Below are 20629 nucleotides of genomic sequence, written 5' to 3'. Positions count from 1 at the left end.
GAGTGCCAGGCTTCGAGATGTATCGAGACGACCGACAGGAAAGATCGGGCGGAGGGACCGCAATATTCGTTCGACAAACTATGACATCCACAAGAATCCCCACTCCGAAGTTGAAGTACGCCGAAGCCACGATTATCGAAGTCACCATAGAGGGTAGAGCGCATACCATCGTCGCCGTCTACTGCACTATTGGAAAACTAGTGAGAGAAGACCTCAATAAATTGCTCAATCTGGGATTAATTGTTGTGATCGGAGGCGATTTGAACGCCAAACACAATTACTGGAATAACTACAGAGGTAATGCGAACGGAAAAACGCTCTTTACACACATGTAGACAAATACCTATTCGATAATGGCGCCCAACAGACCTACGTACTACACGCAACTTTCTAGATATCCGAGTACATTGGATATCGTACTCGAGAAAAATGTCAAGACAATATCTCCACTGCGCACGCTAGACGAGCTGTCATCGGACCACCTGCCCGTGAGCTTCACTATAGGCGGCACAACTTCAAGGACCCCCAGAAAACAACGCAATTATAAGGATGCAGATTGGGAAGGATTTAAAAAGGAAGTCAACGAACGAATTCATCTCACTTCGGGAACTCTGCGCTCGCCACAAGAAATCGACGCAGCTACAAGCACTCTCACAGAGATTCTTCAAACAGCACAAGACACACACATTCCTCTCAAAGAAGTACATTCATACACGATCAAGCTTCCCGAACACGTCTTATCGCTCATCAAGGACAAAAATCGCCTGCGACGCATGTACCACCGCACGCGTGACGAATACTTCAAGACAGCGTACAACTGCCTGCAGAGGGAAATCAAGACCGAAATCGCAGAACTCAAGCGCGAACTTTGGGACAAAAAAGTCGCGTCGCTCACGCCGAAGGATAATTCCCTATGGAAAATGGCTAGCGCGCTGAGACATAAAGATTTCACAATCCCCCCGCTATCGAAATTGAACGGCTCAGGGACGGCGCTCTCGCTACAAGAAAAGACACACTCGCCGACAGGTTCGAGAGAGCCTACGCCGCTACAGACGGCCTTTCCGACCCGGTAACGGACCGGATCGTAGCTGATTCTCTACGAAACTTGAGCGAAGCAGAGCAGACAAACGCTGAAGATATTCATTTTGCTACGCCGAGCGAGATTGCGGTCACAATCAAGCGACTCAGAACGAACAAGGCGCCGGGAAGCGATCAAATTCACAACATTCTACTCAAACATCTCCCTCAAAAAGCCATCATCTACACAACAAAATTGTTCAATGCCTGCCTCATAACCGGGCATTTTACCCAGATTTTGAAATCAGCGACCGTGCTGCCTTTCGCAAAGCCGAATAAAGATAGAACGCAGCCGACAAGTTACCGGCCGATTAGCCTATTATCTACGCTGAGCAAGGTATTTGAACAAATTATACTCAACAGGCTTGTCCCACACCACGACGACAACAAGACTTTGCTAGACGAGCAGTTCGGCTTCAGAAAGAGGCACTCCACAACCCATCAACTAACCAGGGTAGCGGAATTTATCGCAAGAAAATTCAACGAACATCGTTTCACCGCCGCTGCGCTCATCGACCTAGAGAAGGCATTCGACACCGTTTGGATAGACGGGCTCGTGCACAAGCTGCATCGCACTAACACGCCCATATACCTAACGAAGCTGGTACAGGAATACCTAAAGAATAGAACCTTCAGAGTGTTCATAAGGAACGTGCTATCTTCAATGCGTGAGATTCCAAAAGGCGTGCCACAAGGAAGTTTACTGGGACCATTCCTCTTCATTCTGTTCACCTATGACATCCCCCGAGACGAGAGATACAATCTACGCTATCTACGCAGATAACGTCAAACTTTACGTTTCCTCGCTAAAAGCGTATATAGCCGCTATTTACCTACAGAGGGCGCTCGACGCGCTCGTAGAGTACTACAAAAAATGGCGCCTGAAACTGAACGAGGCGAAAACCGAAGCCATCATGTTCACGAGAAAACTTGTAAATAGAAAACCTGAGTTTAACATCGAAATGGGAGGACACAGCATTGAATGGAAAGATGAACTGACATATCTGGGCCTGACCATGGACTCGCGCCTCAACTGGAAATCTCACCAAGCCAAGATGCACACGCGCACGCGACAAGCGATCGGCATGATGAAGCCAATTTTCAACAGACGAAGCCCGCTACTTCCCAAAACCAAACTCCTGGTCTACTACTCGCTTATTCGCCCGGTACTGTCTTATGCGATTCCCGTATGGAGCAGTATCTCACACTCAGACCACACTAAACTACAGACACTTCAAAATCTCTGCATTAAAATCACATACAACACGAGACTCAGAACAAACCTGAAGAGATTACACGAACGAGAACAAATTCCAACTTTATACGAATTCACACACAGACTGACTGAACGCTTTTACAAATCACTCAGACTTAGTAAAAATCCACTCGTACGAGACATAGGACAATACAATGCTCCGAGCGACCTGACATTCAAATATTCACACAGACTACCTAAACACATGCTCATGGACCATGACCACATATGGTACATACCAGAATCAGACGCGGACGAGTAGCGAGCAGTAGGTATTTCCTAAACTCCCGACTTCCTTCCTAAATATATAATGTTTATATATCTATTTATATATTTATATAATATTTTATAATTTGTATATATATGTATGTTTATTTTCTATCTTCCCATAAGTATATATTAACATAAAAACAGACACACACACACACCACAAAATGCAGAACATCATAATATACCGATGTTACTGAAGGCCGTATATGTTTCAAGTTGACTATCGGCCGCTCCTTCCTGGGTAAGGTTTTCTGCGGTTTCCCTTACTCTCAAAGCAAATGCGGAAGGACTCCAACAATAGGACGCAGCCGAAATTTCCTCCCCGATCCCAACACAACACAAACAGACACGTATGTAGGTAAGTTTTTAGATTCTCACGGCCAAAAGCATTTTGATCTACCGGATCTGCCCTGATGATGGACACTGCAACGCTGTCCGAAACGTCGGCTAAAGAAGGAGTTAGCGCAACACGGCATAACACCCCAAAAACAAACAACAAAAAAAGACACGTATGTAGTATATGGCCGCTGTAGGTCGCCGCTGGTGCTGATGCTGAATAAAACATGCAATTTTAGTAGGGTTTTTAGGTAACAATTTTTTTCCCTACCGAGATAATACAAGGCCTCTCAGTCTATAAAAGCCAGGTAATATTTAAATAAACCCATAGGAGGTAAAAATTGTGAGGCGCATATGACGCCGTTTTATTTGTATGAAGAACATTAACTTTAAATTCAGTAAATTTAAATGATTCACCACTTCATGGAATATAAGAATCTAGAAAATGAAAAAAAAAAAAAAAAAGTTCAAAATGACCTAGTTGTAAAAAATTCATGGTCTTAGTTATGTTTTCACATTTATCCATGGTAATAACACTTTTAAATAAACTAAAAATTTGTAATGCAAACTAAAAAATATTTAAAAAAAATTAAAAATTGTAAAGTATGTAAAATGTGTTACAAAGGCAAATTGAGAGAGAGAGAGTTGAAAGACAATTTTTCAAAAAATGGATAAGTTTTTCTTCTAGTATGGGTAAAAACGTATTTTGATTTTCCTTTCGAAAACTTGAATAACTGCAGCCAGTAAATGAACAAGATTTATTCCTTGTACTAGTTTTAAGCATGCACCGTTTATAAAATATTATGGCTAATTTTATTCGGCAGGAATAGTAACAGTTGGAACATGGATAAGGTATTTAGGTCAAGTATGGGTAAGAATGTGAATTTTTTCGTGTTTCCTTTTCGAGAACGTAAAAAGCGTAAGTAGGAAGAAGAATACCGTTTTATTCCAGTATGACTGCATAAGCGTAACGTTAAATCTGACTAACGTGAGCAAGAGTAGTAGCAATGGGAACATGAATCAGGTTTTTCTGCAGTATGGGTGCGTAAGTGTTTCGGTAAATATGACTTGAGTGAGCAGGAGAAATTAAAGTAGGAACAAAAACAAGGTTATTCTCCAGTATGGGTGCGTAAGTGTAACGTTAATCGTGACTTTTTTGAGCAGGAGTAGTTACAATTGGAACATGAATAAGGTTTTTCTCCAGTATGTGTGCGTAAGTGTACCGTTAAATCTGCATTGCGTAGGCAGGAGAAATTACAATGGGAACATGAATAAGGTTTTTCCCCAGTATGGGTGCGTAAGTGTACCGTTAAACTTGTCTTGTGTGAACAGGTGTAGTTACAATGGGAACATGCATAAGGTTTTTCTCCAGAATGGGTGCGTAAGTGAACTGTTAAATTCGATTTTTCTAAGCAGGAGTAGTTACAATAAGGACATGAATAAGGTTTTTCTCCAGTATGGGTGCGTAAGTGCAGTGTTAAACGTGACTTGCGTGAGCACAAGTAGTTACAATGGGAACACGAATACGGTTTTTCTCCAGTATGGGTGCGTAAGTGCACTGTTAAATTTGATTTGTGTGAGCTGGAGTAGTTACAATAGAGACATGAATGAGGCGTCTCGCCAGTATGTGTGCGTAAATGCATCGTTAAATGTGATCTATTTGAGCAGAAGTAGTTACAATAGGGACAGGAATAAGGTTTTTCTCCAGAATGAGTGAATAAGTGCAATTTCAAAAGTGATTTTTGTGAGCAGGAGTAGTTACAATGGAGACATGAATAAGGTTTTTCGCCAGAATGGGTGCGTAAGTGCAAAGTTAAATGTGACTTGCTTGAGCAAGAGTAGTTGCAATGGAGACATGAATAAGGTTTTTCGCCAGTATGGGTGCGTAAGTGCACTGTTAAATTTGACTTGCGTGAGCAGGAGTAGTTACAATGTAGACATGAATAAGGTTTTTCGCCAGTATGTGTGCGTAAGTGTACCGTTAAATCTGACGTGCGTGAGCACGAGTAGTTACAATGGGAACACGAATACGGTTTTTCTCCAGTATGGGTGCGTAAGTGCACTGTTAAATTTGATTTGTGTGAGCACGAGTAGTTACAATAGGAACATGAATAAGGTTTTTCTCTCGGATTCATCTTCAGGTCCGTTATCATGTCTGAAAAAGATGGCAAATAAAGCTCAATAAGTAGGTATCTATAATGAAACGATAAGATTATTAAAACTGATTCAGATAAAAACATCCATTTTACCTGCAGTCTCGGTAATACTTTTAGAGTGCTGTAAGCATTCCTTTTTAACATCTGGCAGGTCTATGTCTATTTCCGTATAAGGAATTCTTCCTCCGTCTTCTTCTCGGGATCCTGGTTTTTCCTTAATAGGTACAGTCTCCACATTAATGCTACCTGAAATATAACAACAACTAATGTTAATATATATATATATAGATATGAGAGCTATGTGTATGATAATTTGTATTTATTTTTAGATTGTTTCATATAGTTTAATCAAGATCCTGCTGAAAGATATTTACCTTACCAAATACAATATAAATTCCAATCATTTGAAAATCAATAACCGGATAGGTTTATTATATCGAAATCGACATATGGATATGCATCTGAAATATGGATATGGCGAATCGTTGTTGAAATGTTAATATTTCTCAAACTTATATCAATGGTCACATTAAACAAGCTTAGACGTGAAATATTGTGAAAAATCACGCGACATTATAATTCAAATTTTGAAAATGGAAAATAAAATAACTTGATGAAAAATTATTTTAATTATATAAGTAGGTTCTTAAGAACCCGTTTGGGTGAATTATTTAAGCAATTATTTTTTCATTTCATGAGTTGCCAGTTAAGCAATATTTTGAAGGTTAAATCAAAAGGGCAGCTGAGGTGAAATAACACAAACCTGCGCTATAAAAATGTTGTGTTATTATTATTAAAATAATGGAGGCCAATAGGGGAAGTAAAGAACAAGCAGCTGTTCTAATTATGTGAATTAAAGACTTCTGTGATATGCAATGCAACTTACTAGTTGGCTGAACACTCTCGTCATACTGCAAAAATTCCTTCTTCACATCCGGGAGGTGGATTTCAACATCCTTATAGGCCATTTCACCTGAGCCTCCTTCCTGTGACCATGGTTCAGTTTTAATGGATACACTCTTTGGGTTGGGATTCATGGCACTGCTGTGATAGCGTACTGTCGTGTGATGGTAATTATTCTCAGCTAAAAAAAAGTAAAATCTGTAACAAAACCTTTCTCTTTGAACCGTTCATATTATTAAAAATAATCAACACTTTTATTATTAACAAAACCAACATGTTTCGTAAGCAATGCTCATCAATTCAGGGTTTACTAATAACTAATGGTCCCACAAAAAAGGTTGGCCGTTTTTGAGGTAAGGAAAAAAATGACTGGATGTGACAGGGTAAAGGTAAGATGAACTTAATTATCGCTTGGTTGTAATGTTTGACAGCGTCCGTAAATGAACAATGAACAAACTCATGTACTCTCGTCTGTCTCTCGTGTTATATCGCGAATACTGTTTAAACTGGTCAATAAGGTGTTGTGCGATATAATATTACAATTAACAAGCAGAAATTTACGAGTTTAAGTGTTATTTAGTTAATATAATAAAACCTACTTACATAAAAGGCGAAGGACGAAGGTCAATTCCAAGACGTTAAAGAAACGTTATAAAAAAGCAGAAGCAGTTAAATTTCAATTTTTGTGTAGTTCGTATAATATTACGTTAGAGAGACGAAACAACAATCACATACGAGAAGGAAGCAAAGGCGACTGTGTCACACATTAGTCTGACTCATAAATCAACTATCTATAGAATGATAACTCCGCCCTATTTCCATACGTTTGGTTTGGTCAAGTTTTAACCTTAGATCTGGCAAATTTGTAGACACCACGCATTAATGACGTCACAGCACACCATCGATAATGGATAGAAGAAATTTAAAAAAAGGCACAACCATAGACAATATAATTCTGCTTCGGAACCTACCGAAAACCTAATTCATTAGCCTAAAACATAAGTAAAATAACACCCAAGACCACAAGGTCCCATCTGACAAAGCCCTGTCCTAAGAAAGAAATGACCTTTAAAGTATCTTCCTTTACAGCTCATTTTCTCAGGACAGCGTTTTATCAGAACGAAGCTGAAAAACAAACTCATAATTACATGTACAATAATTTTATTTTTTAAATATAAACATGAAATACAATAATATAAGCACAAAACACATTTAGAAGGTGAAATTACTGTATCAATATAAAACTAGCTGTTGGAAATGATAGTTATTTTCTTTCAACATCCAACGGCTATTGAAAAAAAATATTGTCAATAAGGCAGTCAACGATTCAACCTACTGTTTTCGCTGTATTAGCGTCTAATTACATTATTATTATTTTTGTTTCCCTCCTACTTATCTATTTACTTAAATATTTATACCTTTCATATATAAATAGTAATTATATAATACTTTTTTCTTTTAAAAATTTTATATGCCTTTTGGATATTTTTAACTCAGGAATAGTTCACAACATAAAGAATTTTTTTTATTTTTTTATAGTGAATACCTCACAAGAGTCCCAACTGCTCCCGTCTGAAGCCAGTGAGACTATGGCATTCCCAATTGGGGGATGTTGTGAGGCTGAAGGTAAGTGGGGAAGGGAAAGAGGAAGGTGGGGAAGTACCTGGCTATTCAGATCTAGTCACTAAACACGGCTAAAGCCATTTGGAGCAACGTTTCAATTCTGAATGGTGGTCTTACACCAGGGCGATACTGGTAGTATCTTCCACTCTGGAACGTGCCGCAAATATACTATATATTATTTTAATTAATTAATTGTGAAATAACACAAATTAATCAAATAAAATTTATTTGCGCACGCCGGGTTCGAACCCGCGACCTTCGGAATGGCAGTCCAATGCGTTACCACTGGACTATGCCGGCCGTGGGATAGATGGGATAAGGTGTTCTATCCCTGAGCATTACCTCCGTCTAGCTCTTATTAAGGCGTGACGATTCTCTCTCGAGGCGTGGAGTCAGCTATCAGGTTCTGCAACCATCATTCAGAACAGGACAAAGGGTTCAGTAAAGACAAGGGACTCAACGAAAAGTCAAGAAGATTTCAACGTTATATTATAGCGAAGGGCAACTTTAAAAAAGAAAAAGGATTATAACGTAGAACACTCATCTTATACTCATGGGGCATGCAAAGCATTACGAGTACAATATATAATCCTAACTAAGTTCAATCTTTCACTCTGAATTTAAATAACGAAATCGGAACTGATTCTATGAAAACACATGGAAAGGGGACAGGGTGGTCAGGCTGTAATTAACAACATAATTCTTCAATAAGTGTAGGCGGCCATTGTCCACGTGCATCGTACACGTTAAAACATGTGCATGCGAGTTAGTTTCATTGAGAAGTTCAGCCAGTAATTTATACTGTGTCCATTGTATGGTCGTGTATCCTTGCCAATTAATTTTCTATAGACATCGGTACACCATGCATTGATTATAAATGGTACAGTAATTTTGATAATGAAATGAATCAATTTTTTTTATGTTCGTTACAATTAAACCAATCAAAATAAACATAAGATTAAACTGTTGTTTTAAAATAACTTTATTATAAACTGTGATAAGTAAAAAAAAAGAAAAAAGTGGGTGTGTCAAGCCTACGCAAGACAGAAGTGAAACTTCTAGTTTCAGCTGATGCTTGGCGTGGCGCAGTTCGCTGGTGTCTGAGAGAGAGGAAAGAAGAGAAGAGAGAGAACGTTCGTGAGCGGCTCCCCCACCTCAACAAGGTTTCACTTCAAAAATGCCACAGCCGAGAATCGAACCTCGCTTAACTGATTGAAAGCCAACCACGCTGAGCACCAACTGTAAGCAAAGCCGCATAAATTGATTATATTATGTAGGTTCTGAAAATATGAGAGCTTGTTATGTTTTATAATGTTACCTACATCACACCCAAAATATAATATATTTTTAAAAATAATGTACAATGTACAGAAATAGAATCCCACACAAGATCGCGTAGTGCGCTCTAGCGAACGGATATTTTATCAGAGGGAGATAGTTTTAATTTTTTTTTCTGTAAATTATTACATATTATCAAAATAAATAAATTAATTAAATAAATGTAATACAATTATCATAATATACGGATTAGATAATAATTTTAATCCAACACAATAACGCAAAGCGCGCTCTAGCGGAGTAATGTTTTATCACAGTGAGATAAGTGTTTTTATTATTTTGCAATATTATTTTCTTTTAAAAAATGTTCTGACCTACTAAAAAATAAGATATTGAATGAAAAAGGCGTTAAAAACAAAAAAATAATGTGCGATGGCCGAGAATCGAACTCGGATCAACTGCTTGGAAGGCAACTATGCTGACCATTACACCACCAACGCCAGTTGTCGGGATGAGCTAAGAAGCATTTATATGTTACTTCAAAACTTTGACTAGATCAAATGAACTTTAATCGGTGGTGGGGGTACCCGCATTTTCGTTTCGGTCATGAGTCGGTTTTACTCCGGTCCTCGAAATTGCATGACGCGCGTAAAGAAGTTTCACTTCAAAAAAGCGCCATCTGTTGGACGTAAAGGCAACACGTGCTTTTGTTTCTCTTTCTATCTGCACAGATATACTTAGTCACAACAGCGCGTAGCGGGGTACAGCAAGTTAATAATAATTTGTTAAATTTATCGAAAGAGCCGTTGTATGATTTAACTTTATTATTCGATTTAATACTTGAAACTGAATTTCTTAAAGATCATACAATTTACTTTTGGAACACCAGACCTTTTTCGAAGGAAATCAAAAATGATCTCTAAAGGGTATCAAGTGCAAGCGATTCTCTTAAATAAATTAATGCACTTTCTCATGGCATACAGGTTTAAATCACATATTATCAAAAAACGCCAGCTAGGTCTAAATTCCAATGCCAGCAGCGCATTAACGGTTTGTCGGCGGGAAAAATTCTCATCACTGGTGCACGAATGGTTTTCTAGAGAAGCGATGGGAGTAGTACCTACGAGTCCTTCGAATGCAAATATCTTTGTTAATTTATTTGGCTATAGAATGAAACCCGAACAAGCTAGAAGTAATTTAAAATAAAGTAACGAAATGCATTATAATGCAAATATAAAAATAAATTTGTTTTTTGCAAAAGTTTACGTAATTCGCGGGCAATTAGTTAAACAGCATTTTCTAGAACAACAAAAACATGTCAATAATTCGAGGACTTAAAGTCAAACGTTGTCAACACAAAAACACGATTGGAAAGAAATGTTTTAATATCAAAATAACTAATAAATTGTATCTATTAACTGCCACCTGTATATTGTAAGTTCTTCTAGTCCTAAAATGAGTTTTGTAACTCATCATAGCAAGAAATAAAAAGAAACAAAAAAGAAGATTCTTAAAAGAAATTTCCTACTAACAATGTATTTAACGCAATCTTTGTAGAACCTATATAATTGTAGCAGTATTCTGTTCAGTCAACTTTATTATGGATATAAGATACAATATTGACAATTCTACAAAATAGAGCGATGAGATTTATACTAAAGAAAAATAGTTATTCGAAGGTCAAGGAAAAGTTGAAGGAGTTAAATATTCTGTGGTTACACATTATTTACTTCAATACTTTACTTATCTACGCACCCATACTGGAGAAAAACCTTATTCGTGTTCCCATGACAACTACTTATGCCTCCGCAAGTCACATTTAACAGTGCATTTACGCACCAATACTGAAGAAAAATCTTATTTATAACACGTTCCTACTGCAACTATTATTTTTATCAAATTCAAATGAAATAAATGAAACGAATTAAAAAGAAGCTAACCAGAATGTATTATAGGTTAAAAATGTATTGATGAAATAGTTTCTGAATGGAAGATACGTCGATGAAATAAAAGGGGTTGACAGATTACTCTACAAGTTCAAAGCGTTTTATATAATTCCATATTGCTCGCCATACAGTCCCATACAGCTATTACACTTGTGAAATGGATGAATTAATTTCACCTGAATTTAGGCCATGGGGAAAATAAAGTTTACGTAAAAACAGTTAAGAGTGGGTTATAGGGCATAATGGTGATTTGCTGGAAAACGGCTCCCTAAAACGGCTTAATACTACCTTTCGTATGTCATTCTCAGACTTCATATTTTTTTATACCAATTAATGGACTATTATTTTTCAGTCTGCCTATTTTTTTGTAGTTGTTGTAGGCATTGATTCGACTATAAAAAATAAAAACATTGATACACCATACAACCCACTTTTAAAACTTCGATCCATGATTATCGCATTAAAAACGGTTTTACACAATATTTAAAATTTAAAATATGTATATAATACACACATCTGTAGAAGTACGGCCTCTTATTATCTTTATGATATCTGTAGACATTAACAATTAAATAAATACTTCATCTTGCACCAAATTTTCAACACATTTACACTGTTTTACTTATTACGGGTGAGAAGCCCCCGAGAACGGTGGTGAAACTATCGCTCCCTGTTTCACGGCGTATATATTTCTAAAATGCCATCAAAATGTTTCATTTCTGGGTCTAAAAGTAGAATACCGACTCACTTGAAGCATTGCAATAATTTTAGGAAGCTACAAAAACGCTAAGTACTCACAAATACTCTTTTTTCACGTAAATTTGTCGCATTGTATTTTTTGAAGTGTCATATTCTTTGAAACGAATAAAATACAATATTCAATGTGCGTTGTGCGTTCCTTTTCCTAACGGTTAGCACGAACGTCACGATGTTGATTTGGGTGCCATTTATGCAAGTGTGTGTGAGAATTCATTGTCGCTCTGACTCAGTTGTGAGCGCGTTTGGTAATCAAACCAAAAATTACCATCTCACGCCAAATCATTTTTAGTTTGGTAAAATCGGCAATTTTAAGTGATAACAAGTCAAGTTTTTCACTATTCCGACCTTACATGGTAAGGCGTATTCATATAAGGAGTAAACAAGTTTATTACCGTTTTTTTTATCTTTAGATTAAACAGACAAAAAAACTTTTTAAGTCAATTTACGATTATATCACCTTTCTGCGTTTACACACGTAACCATTCACACTTTGTCAAATCAAAGATATTCTATCTATGTATTGTGTTGTAAAGTTCCAAATAATAAGGGTTTTTTAGGAAACAATTTTTTCCCTACCGAGAAAACACAAGGCCTCTAAGTCTATAATAGCCAGGTAACATTTTAAACACCCAAATGAGGCAAAAATTGTGAGGCGCATATGTCGCCGTTCTATTTGTATAAAGAACAGTAACTTTAAATTCAGTAAATTTAAATGATTCACCATTTCATATATTTATTACGCGTCAATACATCTTAAACAATAGGTCGAATCGTGGATTCGTTGAATAATATTTGTATTTAGGTATTATATTTCAACCCATTGACGTAATTTTTTTCAATAGCTTTGTTCGTTAAATGAATATAACTATTATTTCCAACGGCTAGTTATATTTTGATACAGTACTAGTATGCCTTGCACGATAGCTACTGCCATGGTTAAAACAGATTATTGTTTAGTTAACACTGAATAATTTAACAAATATATAAAATTAAAAAAAACTTTCTTTTATTTTTCGAGGTCAATATTATTATTATTATTTTATTTTTTTTATTATTTAACATTATAAATGATAACAATATGCAGACTTATAAATAATTTGTTCATTATTATTCTATTTCTCCATAAGTTGAGCTCCAGGAGCTCGTGTTTATGGGAGGAGTCTTTACATTTAGTTCTAATGATTTTTTAAACAATAATCAAAAACTTTTGAAATAAATACTAACATAATATTAACATAGGTACACAAATTAGAAAATTGTTTTTTTAAAGATAATTAAAATAATTCATCTTTTTACAGATTAAGTAAGCGTGAGGAAATTAAGGGTACAATATATCAAGAAAAATTTAGAAAAGTAGTTTTTTTTAAAGACAATCAAATTAATATATATTTTTTACAGATTGAGTAAGTGTAAGAAAATTAGGGGTACAATATATCATTATCCAATTTTAGGGACTTAATTAACTTTTTGAATTGTTCATAATTCACAGTTTCGGTTACACTAATTTTATTTTTGGACAATAATATATTGTACCATCTCACACCTAAATACGAATAGTGGTGCTGAGCCGTGGTCGTTCTAAGCATAGGAATAGCTATTAAGCCATTTGTTTTGAATCTATTGCTTATGCTATCTGAGGGGTGAATTTTATAAATAAAATATTCTTTATAAATTTGATATACGGCGATTCTCTTATACAATTCTGTTATAGATGGTACATTAAATTCCTGAAATATCTCTAAAGTAGGGGAGTCATATGGTTTTCTAAGGATGATTTTTATAATTATTCTTTGAATTGTAATTATGGGCTGTAAAGAAGCCTTAAAAGCCCCTCCCCACCCAATAATCCCGTACTGCAATAAGGACTGAATTAATGCATAATAGACAATTTTGATAGTTTTCTTATTTAAAATATTTCGTATATTATAGAAAATATAGATAAGTTTTCTTATTCTTTCAACAGTGAGATTAATATGGTCTTTCCATTTAATATTTTTATCTATTAAGATACCAAGATATTTTATATTGGATTTATGATTTAGTTTCGCGCAGTCCGTATTACATGTACCGTCATTTACACAGTTTTTAGAATGAATTGTTATGTTAATTAGGTTATTTGGCACATCTTCTTGTAGAGTGAAAGGAATACAATATGTTTTTTCTGTGTTAAGTGATAATAAATTGCCATCGAACCAATTTTTTATAACCTTCATATCCTGATTCGCTGCATTGGTAATTTCGTTCCATGTCTTTTTTTCGATAATTATTGCAGTGTCGTCAGCAAAGGATATAAGTTTACCATTAAGTGATAATTTAAACATATGGTTAACGTAAATTATAAATAAAATTGGTCCAATAACAGTCCCTTGGGGAATTCCAAATTCTAAAGTTTCATCTACGCTAAGTGAGTTATTAAGTTTTACTTTTTGGTTTCTTTGAGTTAGATAGCTTTGCAGCCAATACCGATAACCAATATTAATATGTATAGATATTCTATCAAATATAAAATTTTTAAATCTACCAAATAAATCCGCCTTCGATTTTCTCGAAAACGAAAGCTCAAATAAAAAAAAAATCGTAACCCAAAATTGACTTTAAATGAAAGGTAGATTTATTCACAAGTTATACCGTTTATACCACGAGTTTCCGAATACCGTGCAAAACAACCTTTCTTTGTATTGGAAATGTTTCTGAAATGCGATTCGTAAAGCCAAAAGCCGTTCAAATCTAATTAGATTGAACAACAGCAAGTGAATCATAAACATTTATAAAAAATGTCAAAGTAAATGCTTTACCAAAATAGTAGGTTCTGCAAATAAGTCATACCTTTTTACTAAGCTGTTTGTTTTACTTAATATTTCCGATTTCCGATTGCGTACGTGATGATGCGCGACATGATCATAACGCACATTTGACGTTGTATTTTGACAAGTTCATTAATGTACAACTACCGCCCTCTAGCGACAAAAAAATGAAGAGATTTTGACAGTTTGAGAAAATCCGCTGGCATATAACAAGCGCTTAACTTCCCTAAAGAAATGAACGGAGAAAACATACCTAATAACTTTAATAAATATTCATTGACAGCATCACTCAAACAACTGTGTACCTACGTTAATTTAATTTGATGAAGTGAAGATTGTTCGCAAAACATGTAGATTATGTAAAAACATAAAGCGATGTAAATTAAGTTAGGTATTAGTCAAATATTGCCATCATAAAGTGATATCCGCTTTTTTCGAAAAATCAAACATTAAAATATTCCAAAAGTTCCGAATTCACCAGTTTCGAAAGTAACCGGTTCCTCGAAGTAATAATATATTATGAAAGTTTCCAGTGACAGCCAAGAAATCGGTTACTTGTAGCCTCGACATGAATATAGACCATCCCTAGTGGATATGTCAAATTGATGTCAATGTTCTGCGTCTCCGTCTATTTTGCTTCCTTGTCGCTAGTAATTGTTGCTCGTTTTATCTAAAGTAATATCACATTAACTAAAATGCATATACCCAGTTTCCTGCATTTTATCTAAAATTAACGTATTCTTTGTATATAGGGATACATTTACAATGTTAATATTATATACTTCACGTGACCCACGCAAGAATAAAATTGACAGTTCTGCATTGTCTGCAAGTCACAGTTTGTGAAGCAAACATGGTAATTGTTTATTTCCTTTACTGAACGGTCACGCTTTTTTCGTTTTCAAAAGCAGTTGTTTATTATAGAGAAGTGCAGTAGGTAGTTTATAATAGATGGATAATTTTTATTGTGTCGTTTTCGTGAAAAATCAGCTCAAGGGCGATTGAGGTAATTTTTTCTACATAATTACGTACTTAAACTATAGTTTCAACATTCTTAATCACTTAATAACACATAACACTTCACTACAATCTAAATATCTGCCCTGATGATGGACACTGTAACGCTATCCGAAACTTTGGCTATAGAAGGAGGACGAGCAACTCGGCGTAATAACCCATAAATGACGATAATACTTTTGGCCTTGTGAAATATAAAATCATCTTTGATGTAATATGTTTTTAAGATTTTTTAGTCCTTATTTATTTTCAGCTGAGTATATTTACCATAACATAATAGGACGCTATCACAGCAGTCTCATGGATCTTCCCAATGCAGATAGTGTTTCCATCAAGACTGAACCATGGTCACAGGAAGAAGGCTCAGGTGAAATGGCCCATAAGGGTGTTAAAATCCACTTCCCGGATGTGAAGAAGGATTGTTTGCAGTATGCCGAGAGTGTTCAGCCAACTAGTAAGTTGCGTTGAATATCACATAGGTGCTTCAGATGGACACAGTCAGAACATCTGCTCGTTTTCTACTCCCTCTCTTATCGTACATCGGAACATTTGATTGTCGTTTTGCTAATTTTACTAATGACGAACTAAAGATACGTCTCCTTTGTTACCCGCAAACACTTCCCAATTCCTTAACCTAAAACCTATTATATGATTTTGCACAGAAACGGCGCTCTAAAAGTCATCCAAATATTATTATTATATATTATAACACCATATTCTATCATTCAAGTAAATCATCTCACCTTCATTCTTACAACAATTCTTTTGGATTATGAGATGATGCATGTTACTTGTAAATAACAATTTTCTCAATTCAATACTTAATATTTTGGTCTTCTAGAAGTGATTGAAATCTCTTATCTACAACGGATGTTAAATTACACATTTTCGAATAATAAAAAATATTTAACCATGTGCAACAACCGACATTATCAATATGAAATTCATTTACTACGCTAGTTTAATTTTAATCATTTATATTATTTTATTTTAACTGACGATGTATATCAATGATATTTAAAATGATGTAGATAGCTTGGTTTTTGAGGGATATTTGTCAAGTTGTGTTGTTGTATATTTGGAAAATTTAGAACTCATTTCCAAATGTAATACAATTTCCATTGGTATTATAGCAAAAAAAAATATCTCAAAGCTAACTAAGTCAATTAATCAATAAATTGTTGATAATTAAAAAAGAACAATTATTTTTAACTGCTCATGCAGCAACAGAAATTCTGGAGAATTGCTTTTCATCATATATGAATTTCAGATATATTTAGATATAATGGATATAAAACGAATTTGTATCTGCTTAGCAACAGCAAGTAGCATATCATATTTGAACAATATAATACAATCTTAAATAAATAAATACAAACAAACACATAAATTAAAAGCAGTCCTACGACATGGCTCTGACCTTTTAACCTAATACTAGCAAATCTTTATAAGTATTACCAATTTTTTTTATCTTGTTATTCTAGGTAGCATTAATGTGGAGACTGTACCAATCAAGGCAAAACCAGAACCCCTAGAAGACGATGGAGGAGGAATCCTTTATACGGATGACATAGACATAGACCTGCCAGATATTAAAAAGGAATGCTTAGAGCACTATGAAAGTACCGAAACTGCTGGTAAAATCCATGTTTATTTTTCTGAATTGGTTTTAATAATTTTATCGTATCATTATAGATACCTACTTATTGAGCTTTATCTGTCATCTTTTTCAGACATGATAACAGACCTGAAGATGCATCCGGGAGAAAAACCTCATTCATGTTCCTATTGTAACTATTCCTGCTCCGCCAAATCATGTTTAACAATTCACTTACGCACCCATACTGGAAAAAAGCCTTATTCATGTTCCTATTGTAAATACTCATGCTCACGCAATTCAACGTTGAAATTGCACTTGCGCACTCATACTGGAGAAAAACCGTATTTGTGTTCCTACTGCAGTTATTCATGTTCTCAAAAGAAATATTTAAAAGGTCACATTCTTGCCCATACTGGCGAAAAACCTTATTCATGTTCCTATTGCACTTATTCGTGTTCTCAAAAGGGACATTTAAATCGTCACGTTCTGATCCATGCTGGAGAAAAACCTTATTCATGTTCTCATTGTAACTACTCCTGCTCAGAAAAATCACGTTTAACAGTGCACTTACGCACCCATTCTGGAAAAAAACCTTATTGTTGTTCCTACTGTAGCTATTCATTTTCTCAAAAGAAATATTTAAAATGTCACATTCTTTCTCATGGTGGATAAAACTTTGTTATTGTTCCTGCTGGAATGAAATTTAAAAATATATAAAATAAGCCATATGCTAACTCATAGTGGAAAGTAATATTTTTCACTATCCATTTGCATCTATTTATGTTCACGAAATGTTAAGTAAAAAATTACATTCATTTTTTCTATTTTATTTATTCGTTTATTTGAAAATAAAATTACAATTCCAGAATCAAGAATCCTTATGTTTCCAACTGGGAAAGTTTCCCGTTTTAAGACAGTCGAAACTTTTCTGTGATGTGAAAAAATAAATGTGTAAGATTTATTCTTTTATAATAATTCGAATAAAATAACTTTAATTATTGAAGACAATATCAGCGATTTCTAAACGAAAATCAGAAACAGAAAAGGATACGGTCACATCTAGAACTCGAACCCAGGGCATTGGTGCCCCGGCAAGGCAAGGGTAGAAATCGCCCATATTGTCTTCAATAATTTAATATTACAATTTGAAGTTTTACTCAATAAAGTTTTTCTAAAAAATAAATAAAATAACTTTTTTTGTAATACCACTTTATTGTATATATATATATTTTTTAAAATTTTTATTCCAGATCTCGGGGAGTGTGGTGCAATCCCACGAGCTCCATATTATACATAGAATATATATATAAAGTAAATATAAAGAAATATTTTAAGATAATACATACACAATAAACGAATACAAAAGACCATAATAATAATGCAAAAAAAACATAATTTAATTAAAGTTTTTTTTTTTTTTAAAGAAAAAATCTTTAAAAAAAATAAATATATATATATATATTTATCTATGACATCAGGATTTGGCTCCATCGCTTGTAAATAGGTCCCTGCCAGACGTGCAGTGCTGCCATCACAAGACCGTTTTCGCTGGCGGCTAGTCGTGTTCGAAAGCTGGTGATCCGTTTTTTCATTAGTGCTCGGAATCCGGGAGCACGCCCTTCTACAAACATCTCAGTGGCACTGCAGTACCAGGACAGCCCAAGAAAGTATTCGGTAGGAATTATTGTACTGTACTTCCATTCTTTTTAGAGATGCGTTGTTGAAGTTGGTCCACAGCTCCGAGGTATATAGGCTCGTGCAGTATGTGTTAAAAAGTTGCCTTTTTGCTTTCGGGCCACACTTGTTAAATCGTCGAGAAATCATATTTGCTCTGATGCACAGTGATCTTCTCTGTCGCTCAGTATCCATATCATCATTGAGCTCCGCTGTTACGATGTGATATACTTTCAATATATAACACAAACCAATTTCACGGTTCACCCTGAACCTTATTCACCTTGTTGCATTAAAAACATTATTATTTTATTCTAATTATTATAATTATGTATATTCACAAAGTGTTTGCTACGTGTAAAAAAATATTATTTTTAACTGTTTCAAGACGTGTTTATGGTACATATTATTTGAGTTTGTGAAGTGCGGTGGGAATTTTAGGTCTATAGGCCAAAAATATTAAATAATATTGAAGGCAAACTTTAACGTATTTTACGTTGCTATGTCCCACTTTGCAACTCTACAATTTTATTTTAATCCGCCAACCTTTATTCTATAATCTTTCATAATCAAATAAGGTTTTGAGGTAAGCTTTTATAATTTATTATTACTTTCAAGCACTTTGGCTCCACTGCGTTATTCACAGAGAATCATTCACTCGCATCAAAATATTTGAGTTCTACATTGAATCTGGTTTTAAATTGAGAAAGTGATGAATTGACTTCATAGTTCAAGAAATTAGTTTTTTTTGATACCACGTATATTGAAAGTCTATTATTTATCTTGTATCTTTGTTATTAATTAGACCAACTAGATTCAAGTCACCTTATTATTGCAACAATACTGGAACTAACACAGAACAAAATTCAATAATCCATCGCTTGCACAAATTAGGCAATGAATATTCGAACATCGATCACGCTGATTGTCTATTATCATATAAAATATGCATAAATCAAAAATTGTCGATTAATACCATACCATCATATTGATTATGTACTCCAGATTAAAAACTACTCGATAGGTAGAAGCTGATCAGTGCATTATAAATCATAGTCATCATAGGTACTATGTAAAACTTTATCGGACTGTCAAGCAGTGTCGCACATTATTATTATACACGCGATTCTCCCGGTAGATTTACGTAATTTATTACTTTTGTTTCTTTTTCATATTATAATAGTATATATTTTATTCCTTTCATTTTCTAATAGTACCTATATACCTTTCTAATATCTTTTATTTTATTTTTTACAAGCTCTTAATGCCTTTTAGACATTTTATAAGCACTTCATTCTTCCTTATACTACTTTATTGTACCTATATTATTACATATAATTTCTTGCTTTGATTTATTAGGTACTATACTACAGATTGCTACTTATATTATATTTATATCTCTTTGTTTTTTCATACTTTTAACCTTACTTACTATTTACTGATTATACCATTATACTTACATTTATATTGTTGCATTCCTTATGTTGCTGTACTATTCTCTGTTAAATTAGTATGTGAATGGCAAATGTTGTGCCGTATACGTGAAATAAATAAATTAAATGTATAAACCCAAATAGGGCGAGAATTCATTATTCATTTCGGGAAATTGCATTTGTTGTTATTTTTCGAGGATATTAACCTTCCGAGGTCTCGAATTAATTAATGTAAGACAGATATCTGTTGTACGTCACTGTTACATCCAATACGCAGGAATTTAATACGACGGATTTTCAGCTCTAGACATTTGGCTACGGTTGCACATTAGGATGAACCTTTTGGTGCTTATAATATCAACTACGATTATAACAATCACTTTTCTCGATTGTGACTACTACTTCTGATTTAGAAACATCACTATTATAACTGAAATATTATTTTGCCAATGAGCAAGGCTTATAATAAATCATTTGTAGAATCTAGATAAGTGTATT

At 34.6% G+C, this 20629-nt stretch overlaps 1 protein-coding gene and 1 long non-coding RNA gene across 2 annotated transcripts; one reads left to right on the top strand and one right to left on the bottom strand.

Moving 5' to 3' along the window:
• Positions 1–4047: 4047 nt before the first annotated feature.
• LOC149414995 (uncharacterized) lies at positions 4048–6726 on the bottom strand. The gene is made up of 5 exons (XM_089642969.1): positions 6601–6726; positions 5981–6178; positions 5188–5340; positions 4804–4925; positions 4048–4707 (listed from the first exon to the last, which is right to left on the bottom strand). Exons 2-5 carry the CDS (start codon positions 6129–6131, stop codon positions 4048–4050), a joined length of 1086 nt encoding a protein of 361 aa, XP_089499095.1. The 5' UTR covers positions 6132–6178; positions 6601–6726.
• An 8346-nt stretch (positions 6727–15072) lies between these two features.
• LOC149414994 (uncharacterized) lies at positions 15073–18167 on the top strand. The gene is made up of 4 exons (XR_016303897.1): positions 15073–15413; positions 15678–15878; positions 16909–17061; positions 17158–18167. It is a non-coding gene; the product is annotated as an uncharacterized LOC149414994 (long non-coding RNA).
• Positions 18168–20629: the final 2462 nt, after the last annotated feature.

Source organism: Hesperophylax consimilis, chromosome 19 (genome assembly GCF_061612785.1).
Source record: "Hesperophylax consimilis isolate HC1 chromosome 19, BYU_Hcon_1.0, whole genome shotgun sequence".
NCBI classification, from domain to species: domain Eukaryota; kingdom Metazoa; phylum Arthropoda; class Insecta; order Trichoptera; family Limnephilidae; genus Hesperophylax; species Hesperophylax consimilis.
This window is presented reverse-complemented; position numbering and strand designations above follow the sequence as displayed.

What these genes read in the sequence shown, in the direction of transcription:
- LOC149414995 (XM_089642969.1), bottom strand. Translation starts at nt 6,131, where the DNA reads ATGAATCCCAACCCAAAGAGTGTATCCATTAAAACTGAACCATGGTCA. An exon ending in CGAGAGTGTTCAGCCAACTA is followed by an intron (nt 5,341 to 5,980) that starts GTAAGTTGCATT and finishes GTTATATTTCAG; the next exon opens with GTAGCATTAATGTGGAGACT. An exon ending in AAGTATTACCGAGACTGCAG is followed by an intron (nt 4,926 to 5,187) that starts GTAAAATGGATG and finishes CACGCACGTCAG; the next exon opens with ATTTAACGGTACACTTACGC.